The following is a 22,991-nucleotide window of genomic DNA, read 5'->3' as shown; positions in this document are numbered from 1 at the left end:
TATTCATCACCGCAATCATAGCCGTAATCAAATTCTCAAAGTGCTGATCCCAATGTGAACAAATTGCTGGAACATACTGTGCTGGAGATGAATGCTTTGATTTTGGAAAGCAAAATGCTCAGTCGGTACATTCATTTGATCCAGCGCTTTTTTTTTCCCCGGCTGCCAACACCTTTTAGGCACGAACGTTAACAGCGACGGACTCCAAAGTGAAGTGAAAAGAAGGTCCGCATCTGTTACGCTTTTGGGCACTGTGTAGCACTTTCAAAATTTAGGAGCGGTTCATCATTCAAGTGGAGCACACATAATGCAGACTGCCGTTTTATGAGCTGACTAATTGCGACAAAGAAGATGGAGGATTTCGGAGCTAGCGGGCAGCTGACGGCTTTAATCAAGAACCAGAATGAAAATGGACAGTTTTTACTCTGATCAATTTGGCTTGACGTGGAACATATTAACTGTGTTGTGAGGCGTTTGATAGAATGACAATAGCGCTGCTGCTCATGGAGGCAGCTGTGTGTGGCACAATCTGCTTCTTAAAATCACTATAAGAAAATGCAGAAATGCAGCTAAGGCGGCGCATTATCTGAAAGTTATTGCATTTATACTTAAGGAGTTTATTTCATGACGTGAAGCTGTTTTGCAGCCATAATCAGCCTGGTACGACAGCAGACCCTGCTCTGTATGCGTCTCATCATTACAGCTTTAAGAAGACAACTGAACTTCAGATGCAGGATTTTCAAGCAAGGTAGAAGCTTTGAGTGTTTTTTGTTTTTTGGTCAATGACCTCTTTGAATTTGAAGGATGTTGGGAGGTTGCTTTTTCGTAAAAGTAGTAAAAGTAAAACATTATGTAAGGATTATAAATCAAACATATCAGTGATACTTAGTTGCCTTCAAAGAAACCTTTGAAGGCAACTAGGAATTTTTTTTTTACGAGCAGCTAGTACACTATTCATGTTGGCATAGAGAGATGATACAGTGTTGGACCTCCTTTGATTCAGAAAGGAATAATGTAGCAAAGTCAGGTTTCTATATTTCTAAAGTTTTCTTGTCGGGTTTTAAAGTCTGTCTACATTTGACACACACTGTCCTCGAGCCAACAAACAAAACTTTTCACATAAATGTGTGCATGTAAAAAGGATAGTGCAATACTTACACCTGCAGTATAGCTGTAGGATCTCCCACCTCCCCACCATCTCCGATGGTGAGAGTATCATAGGCTATCTCCAGGTCAAACTCTTCAAAGTTGATCTGGATTACCTAAAGTTCACAAACAAAAACACGGACATATACATGTCAGTTTAGAGCTACGGCCAGGCCAACCCAGTCAAAATCAATCTGGGATTCAACAGTAGGATAGTGAGGGCTACCAAAGCAATAGCCAGAAGAGTAAGAAGAAGACCCTGATAGTTTTTGGGCCACTGTTAGGAAAACTTTTCCCTCATACTGTAATATTACATAAATTACAGCTTTATTCTCACAATGTTACAAAGTTTGCCTTTGTCTCAACTTCACTGCTGGAATGCCTTAACTTTTTTCCTTTAAATATTGTGACTTTCTGTTTAAATTATCACTTTATTCCCATAATTTAACAGCTTTTTTTCCTCAAAAATATTTTTGACTTGTGGAAAATAGCTGCGGTAAATGCACTGATACCACGGAGGACAGATTTCCTGAAATAATAACTTTGAAAATGAACTGAAATAAGAAAAAGGCAAAAATGAAATTCCAATTAAAAATGTAAGTCATGGTCAAAAAAATTAAATGAGAAATTACATGAAATGATATTGCCCTCTACTGACACCAATCATAGCCAGTATGCTCTATAGCTGTTTAGACTTTCAGCTATGATCACATCAAAGACACATTTCCCCTCTCATGGAATTATATATAAATTATACATTGCCGAAGGCTAAATCATTGGAATTTATTAATGCATCCTACAATGTGGTATGGTTTAATTCAGTGCTACGAGAAGAACTAGGAAGAGACAAGAAACACCTCCTGGGCTGCACTCGAAGCTGGGAGAATCAGCACAGAGCTCAAGACTGATCGGGAATTATTAAACCAACACTTTCTGTTACATCTGAGACCAGACAGAAAGACATTTGGCGGCGCAAAGGAGAGAGGGGAGGAAGGAGAGACGTGCAGAAAGGATGAGAAGGGACAGGGAGAGGAGAGGAGATAGAGAGATGGAAGAGGATGGAGGTGGAAGAAGAAAGGGTAAAGGAAGTGGCAACAAAGAGGAATGGTGGGCAATAATGAGCATGTCTTTGATGCTAGCAATGTGCAGTGTTAGAATATTTCAAACTAGAATTCTGACTTGACCCTCAGGGGGGAGACTAAAACCTCACTCTGCCCATCCTTCCTCCTCTTCCTCTTTCCTTGTGGGGAATTTCCAGATTTCCAGATTCAATATTCTGCTGGAGGACTTCAAAAACATCCAAAACATCATACTGGTCTGAGTCTCCTCTATGCTGGCATGTTAACAGTCAGCATATTTACGTGCTTATCAATATCTCCTCATTTTAGAGCATCTGTTTTTGTCGTCTGTATTCCAACATTCTCTTTGAGTCAGGCATCATAATTATAGTTATAATTATATTTAATTATAGATACCTTCACGGTATCTGCAACCTGGGCACATGAAGTATAAACAGCTTATCCTTACTATGACCATTGGATCCGTGAAGAAAGAAGGAACAAATGAAAATGTGAACACACAACACAGTGGCCATGCTATTCCACCCACCTGCTGTTAAACTGTTTATCTGTTGGCAGTATTGCCTGATTCGCTTTTGTTCATGGGGTTGATTTTGTATTTACTTCACACCAAGGAGCTCAGTTAATTTTAGATTTTGCTTGTGGCAGCAGAAGCAGACTTAGTTTTGGTTTGACTTTGCATCGACATGAAATACAACAACGGGCGAAGCCATGCCAAAATAAAAATCGAGTAAGCTGAAAAGCACCAACACCACCATCTTCCGCTTGGACCAGAAAGCAGTAAAACGAGGAGGTCTACTCGGGTGAAGCAGTGATCTGTCCATTGCTCACAATGCTGACTCGGTCTTATCGCCATGTAATGCAGATTGGATTAAAGCAGCACCTACAAACCTGCTAAACTCTCTCTGGCAAGCACACACACGCACAGAGCAACACACTCACTCATTGAGACAGGCCCAGCGTTGTGGAGATTAATGTGTCTATTTCTGTGATTACATAGTCACCATTTTCACACTTATCACAATATTCCTACAGACGTGGGCACAATTGTTGGTACCCTTCCGTTAAAGAAAGAAAAACCCACAATGGTCACTGAAATAACTTGAAAGTAATAATAAATAAAAATGTACTGAAAATGAACTAATGAAAATCATACAAAGCTTTTGAATATTGGTTCAACAGAATCATTGAAAAAAACAAACTAATGAAAATGGCCTGGACAAAAATGATGGTACCCTTAAGGCTTAACAACCTTTAGAGGCAATCACTGCAATCAAACTATTTCTGTAACTCTCAATGAGACTTCTGCATCGAGTAGGATTTAGATCAGGGCTCATAGAAGGCCACTTCAGAATAGTCCAATGTTTTGCTCTTTGCCATTCTTGAGTGTTTTTAGCCGTGTGTTTTGGGTCATTATCCTGTTGGAGGACCCATGACCTGCGACTGAGACCAAGCTTTCTGACACTGGGCAGCACATTTCGCTCCAGAATGCCTTGGTAGTCTTGAGATTTCATTGTACCCTGCACTGATTCAAGACACCCTGTGCCAGATGCAGCAAAGCAGACCCAGAACATAACCGAGCCTCCTCCATGTTTCACAGTAGGTACGGTGTTCTTTTCTTTGTATGCTTCATTTTTGCATCTGTGAACACAGAGCTGATGTGACTCAACAAAAAGCTCCAGTTTTGTCTCTTCTGTCCAAATGACATTCTCCCAGAAGCTTTGTGGCTTGTCAAAATGCATTTCGGCAAATTCCAGTTAAAAAACTGGAGCTTTATGTTAACTCACATCAGTTCACACACACACAAATTCTTGTTTCAATAACCAGCTCACTTTAGTCGTTACAGTTCAGTATATGGTACGTGATGTACTGGTTGGATTTCATACAGACTTTAGTCTTTTGGGCTGGGCTCATCAAAATTCTAATTTGAAAAGAAAATGTATGTCGTGCCAATAAACAAAGCCATCTGGGCTCATATTTGCCTTCAAACTTTAAACAGTGTTTTAGGATTGAAAAATATTCCTAAAGGTTCCTATTATGTCACAGCGGTGAGTAGATGCTGTGCTGCTACAGCTGCCACATGCATCCACGTGTCTGAAAAGAGAAACTTCCTTTTCTCGATGCAAATTGTTAATATTTGGATTCCATTTGAGCGTGCAGTTTAGTATTGAGTATTTCCTCAAAACTGCTTTTACCCCAAAAAGTCAGTTTGGGTCAGGGCGATGAAGGTGTCAAAAAAAATTCAAACAAATCCTGAAAATGAAAAGGAGATCAGTTGCTGAGCAGGTAGCATCTGATGGAAAGCGCTAGGAATAATGCCCGTCAGTGGCTTCAGTTAGTTGTATATGTAATGGAGACCATCCAGCCTTCTTTGTTACTGTGGCAGGAGAAAGGCCGGACCTGTTTGTCCATGCAGTGAATAAAGTCAGAGGAGGGCTTGTGTGCCCCGATGATGGAAACTAGACTATCCATCTCCTTGTATACATCCTTTACAGAATCCCCTAATGCCACATCAGCACTGTTCACACAGCATTAAACACAGCTGGGATATAGCTACATTACACTGTGCCCATGTGTGTGTGTAAGAATGTGAACACTGTACTGAAAGCAACTTAGATTGGAACCTCATTACCGACAGTGGGTGGGTTAATGTTTATGCGTGCGTTCTGCATCTCTTTCAGCGGAGAGTGTGTGTGTGTGTGTGTGTGTGCACGATAGATGAAACTGAGCACTCTACATATTTCTCCTCTCCTCTAATAGGGTGCGTTCATAGAAACATCCATCTCTCTCTCTCTATTGCCTTTCTTTCCCTCCGTCTTGCTGTCACACTCTTGGCCCTCTCTCTGTCTAATTGGCTGCTGCATTCCTTTTCTCCATCCATCTATGGCTTCTGGCCAATGAGGCGACAGAATTGGATTTCTGCTTGATAAAGCGCTTCCTTTGGTTGTCGTGGAGACAATGAGGTGGGGGGGGGGAGTCTCCTCCCTGGCCATACCGTAATAAGATCAAGGGATACCTTGAAGATACAGTTACTGTAGGAATATCCGAAACACCTGGCGAGCGACACAGTCGGTGATGCAGAGAAGGCACAGACAGGGCCGCGGAATAATAGATTGTCTGGGACAGTGTTTCGGTAAACTCTCTGCCACGCGATCGCCTTGAACATGCTTCTGCTAGATGGTATAAATTGCACCATTGTTAGATGACTCCGGCTTTAGCTGATGAAGACTGATGGGCAAAGCCCTTTTGCAACTTTGTATTTTCTCCCCACTTCTGATTCATCGAGCTGAATCCGCCAGGTGTCTCTTTTTTTTAAGATACCAACTCTGCACAGAAAGCTGCAGGAAAGGCTATGTGGGCTGTGGCTTTTACTGTTGCTATGCAACTAACTGTACTGAAAAATGCATTTAAATCAAAGTGCTCTTTTACTTAATGTTTACCACATTTAAACCTGAGCCCCAAAGAAAGTGCTATGCATCTCGTCTTCGACGGGATGATGCAGAAGCAAGCCGTGCAATCACTAATAGCGACTAAAAGCAGCCAGTGCAGTGGTCTTCTTGTCTTGTGATTTCTGCCTCATGGCTTCAGTGTGTTTGTCGGATTTCTGTAGGCCCCCACAGGGCATTACTGAATGCAATGCCTGCCAATTAGTCGACAGAAAGCCTACCCACAAGTGCAACTTTCCTTTCTTCCTGAACGCGGGGGCATTACTTTTTCCCTGCTTATAGTGGTGATACTGAACTAAATATGCAGCATGGCAGCACTGCAGGAGTATTCTTATATCCATGGGTTATGCATTACACTTGGCATGCTAAATGATGGGGAAGATGAAGAAAAGACAATAGTACAGTAAGATCTGTTTCATGAAAAAAAGATAGAAGAGAAGACAAAAAAAAGAGTAGAGAGTGTAGTATAGTAATGGCCATCCAGTCATGCCATCCCCAAGGTTAAATGAGAACAGGGGAGAATGAATTGGCTCTAAAGGCTCATTCTGCCAAAAACTAAATGAAGCAATAACGTCAGAGAGCTATAGAACCCCATTAGCACTTAACTTGGGAGAGAGGGAGCAAAGGGGTGGGCAGACAAAGAGGGATAGAGGGAATGTGGCTGACAGAGACAAAAAGACAAAGACAAGAGCGAGTATGCTATGGAAACCCAGTGTCTCTCGGAGCAGACAGTGAGAAATGTAGAATATGAGTGAGGATGGGTGCAATGGAGAGAGTGATACGAGTGCCCTCGCCCTCCTCCCTCTTCCTCCATAGTAATATGATGGTTTCAGGCTGAGCTCCTCAATGAAGAATCTGGGTAATTCTGAGGACAGTGCCTCTGGGAGTGAGGGGGGTGCAGGGATGGGTAGTGTAAGAAAAGAGACAAAAAGAAGGATGAGACGAGGGGAATATGAGAAAAAAAGCAAAAGGATGAAATAGGGAGAGACGTGTACAAGCAATAACAAAAGCGATGTTCTGCTAGTGGGAGAGGAAGGCTGAGTGTATCTTCCCCATCTTCAGATTCAAGACTCTGTCTCTGTCCGTGTTTCTGGTTGCCTTCTCTCCTGATCAACTGACCACTCACCTGCCCTTAAGTCCCTCATCAGCCTCCTAATTGAAGATAACTTTTCACTGAACGGTATGCCAGATCATCAGTGCTCCCACTGTGTTCTATTCCCCTCCGCCCGTTTGCCTCTACCAGCTGCCCAACATACGCCTGCTTTTAATTCTAGTAAATTACATTTGACTCCACGAGATGTGAAACTGCAATTTCCTTTTGCCACTATTCACTTGAGCCATGAATGATCGTACGGTCTTCCACCATCATGAAGCCATTCATGTGATTTATTTGCCAATGTATTGTTGGGATCTAAAGGAGCGTGTTTGGGTTATCAGCATTTAAGAAACTGAATTCTTGACATCAATAGAATTATTGATGTATGTAACAATTATTAATGATTATTAATATAAACGGGGCACCACCCTGCGAACAGGGACCAATAACCAAACGATAAAACTAAGTCTCATAATTAGTAGTCACTCATAATGTCAATAGTCTGCGTATGACTATACATTCAGTGACAGTGAAGGTTTTTAAATTCGAGCACCGGCTACTACATACAGTCTTATCAAATACATATGCACAAGTAATCACAGACGACTGCTCCTGAAAGTATAACAGAGTTTATTGAATCAAAATAATAAATGATCAAATCAATTAATATTGCAACCAACAAACGTTATCATACAATTTTATATGCCTAAACTAAAGAATGAATAAAATGGATGAGGGTGTATGTCTGTGTGTGTGTGTGTGTGTGCGTGTGGGTCTGTGGGTGAAAAGGAGGGAGTCTTACAGCTACGCTAAAGACTACAAAGATGGCGGCGTCGAGTGACGCTGGCCAAAGGGGAGGGGCCTTAAGAACTACAGCTAAAAACTACAAAGATGGCGGAGTCGAGGGACCCGGACAAAATGGCAGAATGGGGCTGCTGTACGTAATTCACGTTTGCCTGGGCAGCACGTGATGTGAGGCGCTCGTTTGAACGAGGTTCCCCAGGGGTAGAATTAGGAGCTGTGTGTGTGTGTGTTTCGTGAAAGGAGGAAAGAGAAAAAAGGTGGGGGCTCATGAATCAGACTTCTGCGCGCGGTGCGCGTTGTAGTGAGCCTGAGTTGGCTGGCTCTATCACGCATAAATATACCGCTGTCGTCTTGAGAACTGCCGGTAACTTATGCCGTGATAAACCACGCACCTCAGCTCACTCACCGAGTCGAGTTAATGAAAAGAGAACTTCCACACGGAGTGGAAGACAATGAATGAAATTAATCCCAAAGAAACAGTCATAGTTGATACACAAATACAGCGGAGCTTCTCTGCTCCGTAATGATTGCGTAATACTTCAATATCACGCGACAGTCTTAAACACACAAAAACACGGGAATATCAACATATAAATGAATGGCCTGAATTAAACTTACGTTAATTTAAGCTAAGCTATGCCCAAATGCCAAGAATCTTACTTGTAGATGCTTCGTTGCAACGTGGAAGTGTTTGTGGCAAAGCTGTCCGTTTTCCTCGTCGGGAAGGGGGACAGGGGGGAGCTTGCGGGTCGGCGCGGCTTTGCAGCGGGCGCTGTGTGTCGCGCGGCGGTGAGCTGGCGCGGCTTCGGTCCGTTAGCGTGGCTCTGGAGCAAACGCAGGTCCGGTCTGTACTCGCTGCAGGGAGAACAGTTAACTTCGGATGAGACGACGTGTCTGCGCGTCTTGCCGGGAATCCTCGGTCACGAGAGGAGCGAGGCTTCGTCGGGCTCCTCTGTGCCGGTTTGTGCACAAAATAAAAAGAAGCAGGAAGCACTGAACGAATGCTGATGCAGATTCGTTATCACGGGCTGTTTCGTCCAGCGAAATGGCTCGTGACCTGACAGGGTTTGATGAGGGTTCGAGGGGCTCCCTCGTGGGGGGAAAGCTGGTTCTCTGTGGCCTGGACGGGGGGGGTCCGGGCGAAGAGAGCGTTTGCGTGCTCCCTAACTCAACCGAGGTCGAAGGGGGAAAGCCAGGAGGTGTGATCTGCAGGCACTTTTATAGAACAGAGGTCGAACCACAGGGGTCCTGGGGTCTCTTGGCTCTCGGCCAATGAGATTGCAGCGGTTACCATGGTTATTTGGGGGGGGGGAATTCACACCTGAGTGTGAAATCCCTTTGCTCTCCTCAAACTACAAGTCAGGATGAGACCTGTGCTTGAAAAAGTGAAGGCCTGATTGTCTTTGTCCACAGCACATGTTTAAGCCACATGGTCAGAGCCCAACATCCCCCCTTTGTTCTGAAGAGCGAGATGTTGGCTTCGGTCTTTAGAGCAAACCAAGGGCTGGCATGTGCATCCATGTGGTGGGGAAACCTGAAGAGGTGAGACAGTCCAAGTGTTCCTGAGACCAAAAGCAGTGGTTAAAACAGGCAGTGTTCATTGTTCATAGAGTTCAAGGTTCATAGTGGTCAAGTTCATGGTGTTCAAGTTCAGAGTTCATTGGCCATAGTGGTCAAGTTCAGAGTTCATTGGCATCTGGGCAGATGACTAAGGTGGCATCTGGGCAGATGACTTTAACTACTTCTACCTACATCTACTATCATACACAATTCAAATCATAGGTGAGCAAAACATTATTCCCAAATAATTCAATCGCTATTATGATGTTGTGATAATCTAGCATTGCGGCATAGTGTCAAAGAAAGTAACAACCCAAATAAACAAAACAAAACACAAAAGAGAGAGAAGGAAAGAATAGAAAGACAAGAAGCAGGTGAGGGGCAAACAGTGGTTACTGGTTCAACTCCTAGACAGGACTGGAGTCCGTCGGCGGAGCAGTCGTAGGTTGGCTACGTGGTGTTATGAATAGGAGGGAATCCAGTTAGTCTGTCGCTTCTGGATCTATTAGTACATGATATGTGCGTCTACCTCTCTCTAATCGGTAGATTTAGAGCGAGTCCTGTGTCTAAGTTTTAGAATCTATCGATATTGGAGTTGCGTTGCCAAGACTATAGGCCAGAGGTACCTGTGAGGGTTGCATAACAGTAGTGGTAGCAGATTTACAGATTTCATTAGCGCGGCTAGTGTGACTAGCTAGGCTGGTCTCTCGCTGCTCCAGCTGTTGACAGCTGAGCCTTCTCGGATGAGGTCCTGGGTTAAATCTGACTGCTACGGCAGAGGTTATGTCTTCTTTGGTTACTTCTGGTAGAGTCTATAAAGCATGCAAAGGGTTCTCTATGAGAGTGGAGCATCAGTTTACAGTCGCAATGGTTTGTCAGGTCATGCAACTGTTCTGGTTGAAGTTGGCTGTGTTAGCGGTTAGTGCATGTCTACAGGGTGAGTTGGAGCATGCAGTTAAACGTTAGTAGTCAATATTAAGCTGCCATTCTGCCGGTTGGTTTCGGCACTGGCGAGATTAGAGTGTACTTCCTGTGAAGTGCATCTCTCTAAGTTTCTGTTGTCAGAGATCCCACCCCCCTCGCGCTGTTCAAGTGGCGAGGGCGGATATCCCACGTTACCGTCAGCACTCAGGGAAATGTCGCGAACAGTTTCACTCTGGAGTGTGTCATGGCGGGCTGGTGATATCTCCCTCCCCCCACCCTCCTAATTAGAGATGGAGACAGGTCCGGCGCACAGGTCAAGTTCAGCTACCTACGGCACTGGCGACTTGACAGGCCCGGCCGATGACTCGGCTGAAAGAAGGCGGTGGCTTCGTGGAACAAGCTGGAGGTGGATCATGCTGACAGAGCAGGAGAAGAAGGCTTAGTTGACGAAAGATCTTACGAGCTAGGGGGCTCGAAAGGGGCCTCTAAGGTTGTGGCACCCTAGAGGTGTATGCGAAAAGGTGGGGGAACACATGAGGCTCGTTTCTGAGCCGGAGTCGGGTAGAGCAAGAGTGTTATGACCCCCCAGTAAGACTGAAGAATATGTATAGATTTATACATAACGGGCATTGCCTTTGCGAACAAGGTCGCCCAAGAAGGTTGAAGACCGAGGTGCGAAAATGGGAGTGGTCGTTTCCGGAAGTGTGCTGAGTTCTCTTCCCCCCCCCACCACGTCGACTTGGCAGCAGGGGGAAAGGTCACTTGGCTTAGTCAGGTGGGCTGCGAGTCAGCGTTACCTGATGTGTTGCCCTTGAGGGCGTCTTTCACCCCCCTGGTTCCGTTGGTCTTTCGACCGCCAGGGTCGTTTGTTCCTCGGGGGTGACCAGGGCTCGCTAGGCCAAGTCCTCTCGTCGTCTTCCGACGCTAGGTCGGAGTCGCTCGACTGTTGGATGCCTAAGACTATGGCGGTGTCTTCGTACCGATTTGTCGGCCGTCCGCGTGTCTCCCATGCAAGTTGCGCGTATTTCCTAATCTCTGGCATGGTGAGGTTACTCGTTCTGCAGTGCATAGTAACATCGTATCTCACGTTGTCGTGGAGATTGTGCAAGAATAGCGACTTGAAGGCATGGTCTTCTTCTAGACCTGGGGCGTTACGTCCTTGGAAGTACGCAGATCTCAAGCGCCTGAAGTAGTCTCTCGGAGACTCTAGCCTTTCCTGGGAAATGGCAAAGGCGCCGAGGGTGGCAGAAGCTGGGTCGGTGTACAGGGAGTACTCCTCCCTAAGAGCGTGACAAAGGAATGAATAGCAGTCGCGGATGCTCGGCTGGAGCGTTTCAATGAAAGCGTGGACGCTTCGCGCTGTGGTTTTCCACACTAGCTTTAGCTTTTCGCGCGATGAGAGGCGCAATAGGTCGAGGAGGCAGCGATCGATCTCCCTTAGGTAGTCATCGATGCTCGAGTCGCGATTATCGGGATTGAAGCGCTCTACGTCTTTCACCAGAGACTCAATCTGTCGAGTACGCAGGCCTCCAAGGTTGATGGGGCCTGAGTCGTCTGAGTCTCCATACTCACGATGGTGGTAACGACTATCATCCTCCCTCCCTGAGGGGGATGGGGTCAGTTCTTGCCGCGCGCGTGAACTGCGTGGAGGATTGCGTTCGCCTGAGGTGGTTTTGAAGCCACCTGGGCCGACTAGGACCTGGTGTTGGTCCTCTCTCCTCCTGGTTGGGGATGTCGCTTTCAAGAAATGCAAGGTGGTTCGGGTCTCGGGGAATGAAGGAGCCGAGACCAAGAAATGACTGGGCTGAAAGGCTCGGTAGGGGGTAGCAGTACCTACCGGGGTTGCTGGAACACCTTGAAGCGCTTTCAGTTTGTCATCACTCTCTGATGCTTTAGAGAGTTCTAGGTTGACCTCTCTGAGGTCACTGCGCAGGCTACTATTTTCTGACCGTAGGGCTCTACAGTCACGTGACAACTCCTGAACCTCTGTTCGGAGTGTCCAGATCTCGCGTTGCTGCTCGTCGCTCTGTGCCCGGGTTCGGGCAGCTTGCAGCTGCATTTTCTGATGGTAGATGAGCAGTATTTCGCCGATTACGTCCTGAATCAGGCGTTCTCTGTTACCTGCTGGGTTATTTACATAAGCCACCAGCTGCTCTAATTGCTCGTCGCATAGGACAGCAGTGTATTTTGCAAAGTACTCTCTTTCCTTTGCTGTGAGTCCGAGGACATCAGCCACCGCATCTCGTAGTGCGGTGTCTTCTGGAGCTACAGCTCCAGGAATGGGGGATTTCTCGTCACTCATTCTCTCTAATGAGCACGACTCCCAGTAGTTGTTAATTCCCTAGTGTTAGAACGGAAACTGTTAGTGTTTACGGTTCTCAGTGAAATGTCTAGTTCTGTAACTTAGGATTTCTACTGTTAGATGTTAATTACTGTTAGTGTTACGGTTCATGCAGGCGCACAGTGAAATGTCTAGCTCTGTGACTTACGTTTCTACTGTTGCTGCTCTGAGGTATCACTACTGCTTTGCAGCCAGAGGTGCGAAAATGCTAATGTGGTTTAGCACTTTGGGCCTGTGACAGCTGTGTGTAACTTATTTGGAGGGATTTAAGAAAACAAGCAAGGTATTACAAATAAACGATCAAATCTACTACACAGCTGGCTGTTAGTTTAAGAAATGAAACGAATAATTAAACCTGGAAACGAAATAAAATTTCGAGAAGGGAATTAAAGATTAAGATTAAAAATCTGGATTTAAAATCAAAAATTTAATTACAATAAGACAAGATTTTGAAGATCAAAGCCTACCTATTTTGGGAAATAAGTTTCAGGAATTTGGATCATTCAAAAGAGGGAAAAAAAATAATTTTTCGAAAAAAATATTTTTTGGAAAATTAATTATTCAAAAATAATTATGGATTAATGTGCATATATACTGTAACAAAACTGGAATAACGTACCCTCACACGGGGCACCATTATGTTGGGATCTAAAGGAGCGTGTTTGGGTTATCAGCATTTAAGAAACTGAATTCTTGACATCAATAGAATTATTGATGTATGTAACAATTATTAATGATTATTAATATAAACGGGGCACCACCCTGCGAACAGGGACCAATAACCAAACGATAAAACTAAGTCTCATAATTAGTAGTCACTCATAATGTCAATAGTCTGCGTATGACTATACATTCAGTGACAGTGAAGGGTTTTAAATTCGAGCACCGGCTACTACATACAGTCTTATCAAATACATATGCACAAGTAATCACAGACGACTGCTCCTGAAAGTATAACAGAGTTTATTGAATCAAAATAATAAATGATCAAATCAATTAATATTGCAACCAACAAACGTTATCATACAATTTTATATGCCTAAACTAAAGAATGAATAAAATGGATGAGGGTGTATGTCTGTGTGTGTGTGTGTGTGTGCGTGTGGGTCTGTGGGTGAAAAGGAGGGAGTCTTACAGCTACGCTAAAGACTACAAAGATGGCGGCGTCGAGTGACGCTGGCCAAAGGGGAGGGGCCTTAAGAACTACAGCTAAAAACTACAAAGATGGCGGAGTCGAGGGACCCGGACAAAATGGCAGAATGGGGCTGCTGTACGTAATTCACGTTTGCCTGGGCAGCACGTGATGTGAGGCGCTCGTTTGAACGAGGTTCCCCAGGGGTAGAATTAGGAGCTGTGTGTGTGTGTGTTTCGTGAAAGGAGGAAAGAGAAAAAAGGTGGGGGCTCATGAATCAGACTTCTGCGCGCGGTGCGCGTTGTAGTGAGCCTGAGTTGGCTGGCTCTATCACGCATAAATATACCGCTGTCGTCTTGAGAACTGCCGGTAACTTATGCCGTGATAAACCACGCACCTCAGCTCACTCACCGAGTCGAGTTAATGAAAAGAGAACTTCCACACGGAGTGGAAGACAATGAATGAAATTAATCCCAAAGAAACAGTCATAGTTGATACACAAATACAGCGGAGCTTCTCTGCTCCGTAATGATTGCGTAATACTTCAATATCACGCGACAGTCTTAAACACACAAAAACACGGGAATATCAACATATAAATGAATGGCCTGAATTAAACTTACGTTAATTTAAGCTAAGCTATGCCCAAATGCCAAGAATCTTACTTGTAGATGCTTCGTTGCAACGTGGAAGTGTTTGTGGCAAAGCTGTCCGTTTTCCTCGTCGGGAAGGGGGACAGGGGGGAGCTTGCGGGTCGGCGCGGCTTTGCAGCGGGCGCTGTGTGTCGCGCGGCGGTGAGCTGGCGCGGCTTCGGTCCGTTAGCGTGGCTCTGGAGCAAACGCAGGTCCGGTCTGTACTCGCTGCAGGGAGAACAGTTAACTTCGGATGAGACGACGTGTCTGCGCGTCTTGCCGGGAATCCTCGGTCACGAGAGGAGCGAGGCTTCGTCGGGCTCCTCTGTGCCGGTTTGTGCACAAAATAAAAAGAAGCAGGAAGCACTGAACGAATGCTGATGCAGATTCGTTATCACGGGCTGTTTCGTCCAGCGAAATGGCTCGTGACCTGACAGGGTTTGATGAGGGTTCGAGGGGCTCCCTCGTGGGGGGAAAGCTGGTTCTCTGTGGCCTGGACGGGGGGGGTCCGGGCGAAGAGAGCGTTTGCGTGCTCCCTAACTCAACCGAGGTCGAAGGGGGAAAGCCAGGAGGTGTGATCTGCAGGCACTTTTATAGAACAGAGGTCGAACCACAGGGGTCCTGGGGTCTCTTGGCTCTCGGCCAATGAGATTGCAGCGGTTACCATGGTTATTTGGGGGGGGGGAATTCACACCTGAGTGTGAAATCCCTTTGCTCTCCTCAAACTACAAGTCAGGATGAGACCTGTGCTTGAAAAAGTGAAGGCCTGATTGTCTTTGTCCACAGCACATGTTTAAGCCACATGGTCAGAGCCCAACAGTATTAAAAGCTTCATTCAATAAATGTGTACTGACATGCACGGTATTGCCTTTGTTAAAGTACAGCTCTTCTCAGAACGATACTTAAATTGCAATGCATGTCACTGAAGTATTTCTAAACTTTAAAAACATATTCTTTTTGACAACAATGTATCTTCAAATTGATTGATTCATGCTGTTGGCTTCACCAACGTTTTAAAGCAAATCCACTGGAAAGAAATGACACTTATCTGACGGCAGTAAGACAAGTCTGACAGCACCTAAGATGACAATCCATGACATTCACATATTGAGGTTTTAAGTTTCTTTATGAAACTATTAATATTCATGCTCTTATATGTGCCTCTTCACTGGTGTCCTGCATGAATAAAACAACTTGCCAAGAGAGATGAAAAGTGAATGAAAATGGGAAATCATTTGGAGTAACACGAAATGATTTGTCAGTCTTTGTCATGCTCATCCCCTGCTCTTGCTTTGTAACTTCATCCGTCTCTTTAAATGGGCTTAGTATATTAAGAAGCCTCCATTCCTCTGTCTCACACAATTTCCATAAGTGTCCAGTTCCCGTTGCCTTCAGCTCAGTTTATTGTTTAAGATTTGAGGCATTTTGTGCAAGGCAATGAGGACATGTTATAAGAGAGGAAGAGGGAGGAGCAGTCGGACTTGAACCAGGGATGGTTTGGTTTGTGTGGTGGGCGTCTTAGCCCCCCGGGCACTGCATCTGTGCTTGTTCTCAATGGATGTCCGACCCCTGAAGACCGCACGTTTGATGTAGTGTTTCACGTTGTGCATGACATATTGTATATACGATGCAGTGTGACAAAAGCCATGCATATGATTCAGTATGGTGCATGACATGCACATGAAATAAAATGGAACAAGACAGCATATGTTAGGGTACTTTCCGTAAATCCTTTAAAGATAGGAGGCTATTAAAATGACTTGACGTAGCTTCAGCTGATCTGGTCTTCAATCAGGTCAACGTGTTTGGCAATTTCCATAATCATACGCAACACACATACACATTCATTGACAACTTCTTGCACACATCACACACACACGCATGCACTCATGAACAGTGTGCAGAAGGACATTAGTATCATAGCCTTCAACAGCCACATACTCATTGTAGCCTTCAACAGAAAATGTATTGCTCAAGGCAATAAACCAGAGGCCTTGGGCTCCGACAGTGAGAGTTGTGATTCAGAGGAGGGAGAGAGAGAGAGAGAGAGAGAGAGAGAGAGAGAGAGAGAGAGAGAGAGAGAGAGAGAGAGAGAGAGAGAGCGAGAGCGAGAGCGAGAGCGAGAGAGAGAGAGAGAGAGAGAGAGAGAGACACAGGTTTTGAGCAAGAGCAACGCAGCAACGTGTGTGTGTGTGTGTGTGTGTGTTAGAGTATTTGTGTGGGTGTTAACATAGCCTCGGTGTGTATTTGAGCACACACACACGTGTTGAAGTGTATCTGTGTGTGCGTGTGAGTGTGCGTCCCCATGGTGCTGACGCAGGTGTTGCCATAGACGACAGAGCGGTCACCACAGTGACCCTGAGTGGAATTAGGAAGTGTCTCCTGCATACCAATCAGATTCCTCCTGGGACATAAAGCAACCAATCACAGCTATCATCTCACCTCCAGCCTATCGCCTGCCCCTCAGCAGGATTAACCAATCAGCATTAGACACTGATATGCCCTGACTAGCATATCGTTTACAGCATCTCATACATGAATTATCATCGACACATTTCAATTCTGAAAGAAATGCTGCTAAGCTGACTTTGTTATTGCCGGTAAGGCCTGCTGTGTTATGTTGATGTATATTACATTGAACGCGTAAAATTCAAATGGAGCAAAGCCTAATTGAAAGCTAGTTCAGGCAGATAACCTGAGCTGAGTTGATACACTCACACATGACATACTGAACACAGACAGTATTTTACATATTACTTTGTGCAGTACATCTACATGTGTACACATGTAGTCTGACACAAGTCACAAATTATTTGTGATGCAATAAACACATCAAATGGTCATATTCCATTTCGTTCCAAAGTGAACAGCAATGTGTGTCGATTCACAACAGCAATTTGAACATGAGTTTGCTTGACAGACAGACAAAGACGGAGCGAGAGAAGGCGATTTACCTTGTTGGGATTTGAAGCAGTAATTATCCACACACACTGTGCGTTGCTCTCGTATTGAATTGGGAAGTTAGGAGATGTAAAGGTTCCCGACGGCCCTTGAAGATTACTGCCACATGTCTTCACTGTGAACGGAACAAACAAAAAACAAAATGTCATTGTTGTTAGCAGCAACTGTAGAATTTGTCGTATTAGCAACGTTGTGCACTGTTGAGTCACCGCGCTACAACAGAGAGGCAATTGCCTTTATAATTAAGCCATTAAGTATATGCTTAGCCACTGAGTCTCAGAACAAATACAACAGCAACATATAGAACAGTTGGTGGATCAAAGATACCGTGGAGAGAAAAAAACAATTAAAAGTGACACGACTGCAATGGTAACAGTGTGGTGACAGAACAAGAGAAGAGGAGACCCGAACAGAAAGAAGAACAGCAGGTCAGAACGATGTTATTGATACTCTCAGTGACATCTCCCTCGATAGAAGTACTTAATTGGAAGCTGTTGGCTGTGAAATACCACAGGATTAGCTGGTATCGACTGATAGAGACACTCACCAGCAATTTACTCTCAAAATCTATTTAAAGTCAACAACCTCCAACTACTAGCAGGGTAAGAATTATATTCGGTCTTAAAAAAGAACCGAAACGCACATCTCACATAAGATACCACAGCAGGATGTTAACGGATACAGCTTCTACTTGAGCAATAAAGCAACATTCGGTTGGCCAGTGGTGTAAAAGTGTTCCACGCAGTTTGAGTTGAGAGTCTCAATGCGAATCCAACACAAAGGCAGACGAACTCCTAACCACCGACTGTGAAGCTACCACTCAGTGTGGTGTTGAAAATGACACATGCTCGTCGTTCAATAAACCAACCGAGCCTTTATTAGGCCGTGTGCTCTGACTGATGGAGAACCCGCTTGTCTGTCCTTGGGTCGTCATGTTAGAGTTTCTGTAATTTTCTGGTTGGTTTGAAGCAGTGTTTGTTCCTTAATTAATTAGTTCAGCGGTAGGCCGCGGGAACACGTACAGTTAACAGCCATGCACGCGCACACACACACACACACACACACACACACACACACACACACACACAGAAACACAAAAGAACATTAACACATGCGGTTGATATGCACTGTGCAACCGAGAAACACACAACAACGACATACTAGGCTTTCACGCACACACACACAATTAGCGGTGTCGCAGCAGGCTTTCATGTGAGAGAACATTTTTAACATGCGTTCACACATAATTCACTCACCATGCAGACACAGTACACAGAAGTGCATACTTTCAAGCACCCACGCAAGCGCTACTGTGACTTAGTCGTTCGAAGGAAGGCAAGGTTCAAGTAAGAGAATCGTAGCACAGTGTGTTTGTGTTTCTTTGCGTGTGTGTGTGTAATGGGGTGTGTCCGTGTGGTGTTGTAAGAGAGTGTCAGAACAAGTACAAGGCCCCTCAGAGCTCTCTCCCGTCTGTCTCTCTGTCCACGTCTCTGCGTTGCATGTCGTGTGTGTCTTTGTAACAGAGTGTGTATGCACGTGCGTTGACAGCTCAATCAGCGTGTCCTGAACGAATGGCCTTCCTATCGCCGCGCCAACAGCAGAGCGGGAACGGGGTTGCTATAGCGATAGCTCGGAGAGAGTTATCACCGGAATTACCGGAGGAGCTAACATCCCATAATTTATACTAAACTCCACCCATCTCTCTACGTCCCCGTCTGTCTGTCTCTATGCGCCTTTTATTCACGCTGTCTCGGTCCCTGTATCAGCCATTGTATACACTCCATGATTTACAGTACACTCTATCATTCGCTCTCTCTCTCCATTTGTCTTCCTGTCCCTTTCTGCGCCTGTCTTCTGCATGTTTCATTTATTAGAGGCAGACTCGTGAAGTACAATTTTGAGGTGCTTCATTGAGTATTTTCATGTCACGCTACTTTTTAATTCTACCCCAATTCTTAAGAAGTTCTAGTTCCAGCTTTGTTTATACTTGTTTATACTGTATTTAGCTGACCACTATAGATACTAGTGGCTCCGCTAGTGAAGATTTTACATACAAGTATTATTTTATACATTTTGATGTATATGTATGTGTAAACAGCAGTGGTGCAACGGATCATAACACTCACAGTTTGAATCGTATTGCGGATCAAAGATCAGATCAGAACAAAAGAAACAAAGGAAGCAAATACAGGTCCCTGGTCCCTGATCACGTTCTTTTGCCGTAGATACAGATCCCTTTGGTGTTTGATTAAAGCATCTGGTCTAAAAGGCTCCAGATGATTTCATTTTTTTCAGTGTCAACCTTCAAACATTCTAAATGTTGTCCTTCTACTTTGTTAAAGTCATCTGTTTTTTTTTTTACTTCATTAAAACACACAATTCAAATGATAAGGAAATATAAGATTGTACTTTTATGGAATAAAACAAATCTTGTCGACAGTAGTTTTAAGGATGTATTGTAAACAGGTCATAATTCCCTCTCTAATATCTATTTATGTTGTTGTAAAAACATCTCTTTCATGGCCAAAGACACACAACCAGCTCTTCAGCTGCTAAATTCTTCGCGATGCTTACTTGCGAGTTGCTTAAGTATCAGAGCTTTTTCACTGAAAAAAAAACTACTTCCTGCAGGAAGAAATGAGGTTAATGAGAGCCAAGTCTGCAGGCTCAAAGAAACTAAACAATAAGCTAAAAGACACTAAAAAGCCTTGACGAGGTGCACAGTGGGTGCTAATTCTCTCACCTTTTACATTTGATCTATTGTTCGTAGTAAAAACTTAATAAAGTAAGATTTTGAATGCAGGACTTTTACTTTATATTATAGTTGTCTGTCTGTCTGTGTAGCATCGTCTCTGTCTGCATCTCGTTCTCTCCCTCTCATCGTCATTTATACTGGCTCTCAGTATAGAGGGCTTGAAGCCAAAAAGGCCACACTGTCATTGAAGCCATAATGAATTCTGGATCAAATAACATTTTTTGATGAGGTCTATCTGGTACTAAAAGCATATTGTTGGAATCACGAGCGAGATTAACTGAATGCTTGAGGCAGGAACCACAGTGAGTATATGTGTGTGTGTGTGTGTGTGTGTTTAACAACATATCCTCTTTTGAATTTGTATATTCAGATCAACTGGATTCCCCCAGGAGTCTCACTCTCTCTCACTCTCTCTCTCTCTCTCTCAAGCACACACCAACATGCACACTCATACAAACCGTTGGGATGTGGACCAAAATGAAATGACGTTTTGGGCAAGGATCGCATTTCAATGTAGCTCCAATGGTCTGCCTCACAGTTCTCTAAAGTTTTGTTTTATGGCTTCAGAGCACAACCCCATAAGATACCGGGAAGGTTGCTGTTTTTTTTTTTTGGCAGTCTGAATTTTCATCATCACAATGTTTTGACTCGGTACTCCATTCTAGCGTAGCGAAAAACTCCTAAATGTTTCCCCTGATCTCTGCCTTACCCTCAGGATCTATAACTGCTGTTTTCTCGGCAGGATGGCCTTCGCTGTCAGCGAGTCGTCCCCACAGTGGAGGGCTCAGGTTCAATCAAGCATACAGCAATACCTGCTGAAGCATACTTGGACGCTTAACCTGTTGCAGATTATCCGCCTGACCCTGTATCCCAAGCAGAGAGCATGAACAGAATTGGGGGTGAGGTCTATCAAAAATAAAAAAAGTCGAATCACATGGATGAGTTTCCCAAAGTACACAATTCATGTGCTTATTTGGAGAGGGCATGCTACTCGACCAGCAACGTCCTCGCTGTACAAATGCATCCTTGGTCTCGGTGCTCATTTTTAAACTGCTGAACGTTTGGATATTGCACACTTTTACTGGTGTATTACTATTCGTTTAGCTCATGCTCCGTATCAAGCAAAGCTATAAGTGCATAGACTGTTGTATTTTCTTTTAAATTCGGGAATCACTCAGTGGTATGCTTGTACTTAATCTACCTGTCAATCATAACATATCTACAAGCTAAGTTCAAAGTCATTTTTCAACATGGTTAACTTCCTTAGTATTTTTCACAATTTCTTCATCAAAGGGACTTCATGATTGAAGTACATTCATTATTAAAGGGTCATCCTCAAAAGGGGACATTTCTCATTAAAGTACCTCTGACAGGGATGATGTGTCACTAACTAGACAGGTAAGCTAAATTGAAAACACCAAATCAGGATTTTGACAGAAAGCATTCGGGGGCATTTTCTATTTTGGTGTCAATAACAAGGAGGCGATCATGGTCATCTCTAATTACACCCTTTGTCTCGAGTGTGTTCGTCGGTCTCTATGGTACCGATGAGTCGAGGTGATTTGAGTTTGGATGAATATGACGACGTCAGAAAACATACGAGTAGAATACACTTCAAATTATATTATTTTGGTGAAGAGTTCATTTGTTCACACTGAGCGTCAGATCACTGCGTCACTGTGTCACAGTAGAGATCAGGAGCATGAGCGGGGAAGGCTGAAATGGCTGTTTGAACAGGCTGCCTACAGGAGCAGACAGACCGACCAATGGACACAGAGAATGATTGATGACATCATTAAGCTGGCACACAGCGTTTTCGATGGACCTCGCTCTGGTCAGAGCTTTAATGGCACACACACACACACACACACACACACACACACACACACACATAGACACAGACAGTCATCAGCGTAGTGAACAATGCCTGTACACTGAAGTTTCTTTCTTTTGTTTCTCTCCTGTTTGAAGTCAACATATGTGCATTAGTGTCTGTCGGGTTAATGTATAGCGCCCGTCGGTGAGTCAGTACAGTCCGGCAGATCATGTGAGCTCCCCTGGAGTTCACACACACACAGATAGACGGAGAGAGAGAGAGAGAGAGAGAGAGTTGGCTTCGTGGCCTTGCCATCTGTCCATTAATCAAGGTGCCACATGGACTCTCTCTCTCTCTCATAAAGAGTTGGTGGAGTGCACAGAAGGACATTGCAATTTTCTGGCTGTTTTTGTAGTTTATTTGCATTTAGTTTTGTAATTGTTTGATTGAACTTAATGAAGTGAATGCCACTCTGTTTCCCCTCCTTTTATCCTAATCAGTCTCTTGCTATTGGTTCACCGTTTTGATATAAAGGATACATTCACTTTATTTTCCCACTAACGTTCCAAACAACACATTTAGCTGTATTTAGTGTTTTGACAGAGGTGACCCTTTAATAACTCAGCTGGCTTGATGCTTCCTGACAGATTGTCCCAATTTCAACGTTATTCACGGGTTTCCGCTTTAGCTATTGGCTGGTCTGAATGTAAAGGTCAAATGTGAGCTGTGTTCAGCTAGACAAAGCCTCTCGCTCATTCCATAGTGGTTCAACTGGATGGAACAAAGTCGGGTAAATAAATAACGGACACTGTGCGGAAGAGAACCACAACGTTTTCTCACTAAATATCAAATCAACATGTAATGAAATACAAGTATGGCTGCTTTGCTCACACACACTATCTTACCTGTTGAACTCATTCCAAAGTTGAATTTATTTCCTTGCGCCCATAAAGCCAGCAGAGGTGCACACAGGGGCACACGGCCATTTTCATTGTGCCAAGGTAGATGGAGCGGTGCTGCTCAAGTTGAGTTTATGCAGACGCAGCACAATTTTTAGTTGGCTGCAACATTTTTGGAATGAAATTGCATTTCCATCAGCTTAGACCGTCTCTTCAAACATAGCAGGTACCTTAATTCAATGTTCTATCACTCAACATTCTGTATTTTACCACATACTTGAGTGGTTAGCCACGCAGGTTCCATGTGTGGAGATTACCCTTACATGAACAGGAATAATGATAATAATAGCAGACACGTACTATAACTTATAGCGTAATTGGACAGATCGTTCTGCCTTCT

The 22,991-nt window shown here is 44.2% G+C and overlaps 1 protein-coding gene across 2 annotated transcripts in view; it reads right to left on the bottom strand.

Annotated features, from left to right (window-relative positions):
• Positions 1 to 22,991, bottom strand: part of csmd3b (CUB and Sushi multiple domains 3b) — a gene marked incomplete at its 3' end in the record, with an annotated part of 316,085 nt that overhangs the window by 104,397 nt on the left and 188,697 nt on the right. For both annotated transcript variants that reach the window (XM_079288066.1, XM_079288067.1), the window contains exons 10-11: positions 17,115 to 17,236; positions 1,159 to 1,262 (exon numbers count right to left, since the gene is read on the bottom strand). In XM_079288066.1, the coding sequence (XP_079144192.1) occupies positions 1,159 to 1,262; positions 17,115 to 17,236 (226 nt within the window). The remainder of the gene's footprint in view (positions 1 to 1,158; positions 1,263 to 17,114; positions 17,237 to 22,991) is intronic.

This window comes from Melanostigma gelatinosum (assembly GCF_949748355.1).
Source record: "Melanostigma gelatinosum genome assembly, chromosome: 17".
NCBI classification, from domain to species: Eukaryota; Metazoa; Chordata; class Actinopteri; order Perciformes; family Zoarcidae; genus Melanostigma; species Melanostigma gelatinosum.
This window is presented reverse-complemented; position numbering and strand designations above follow the sequence as displayed.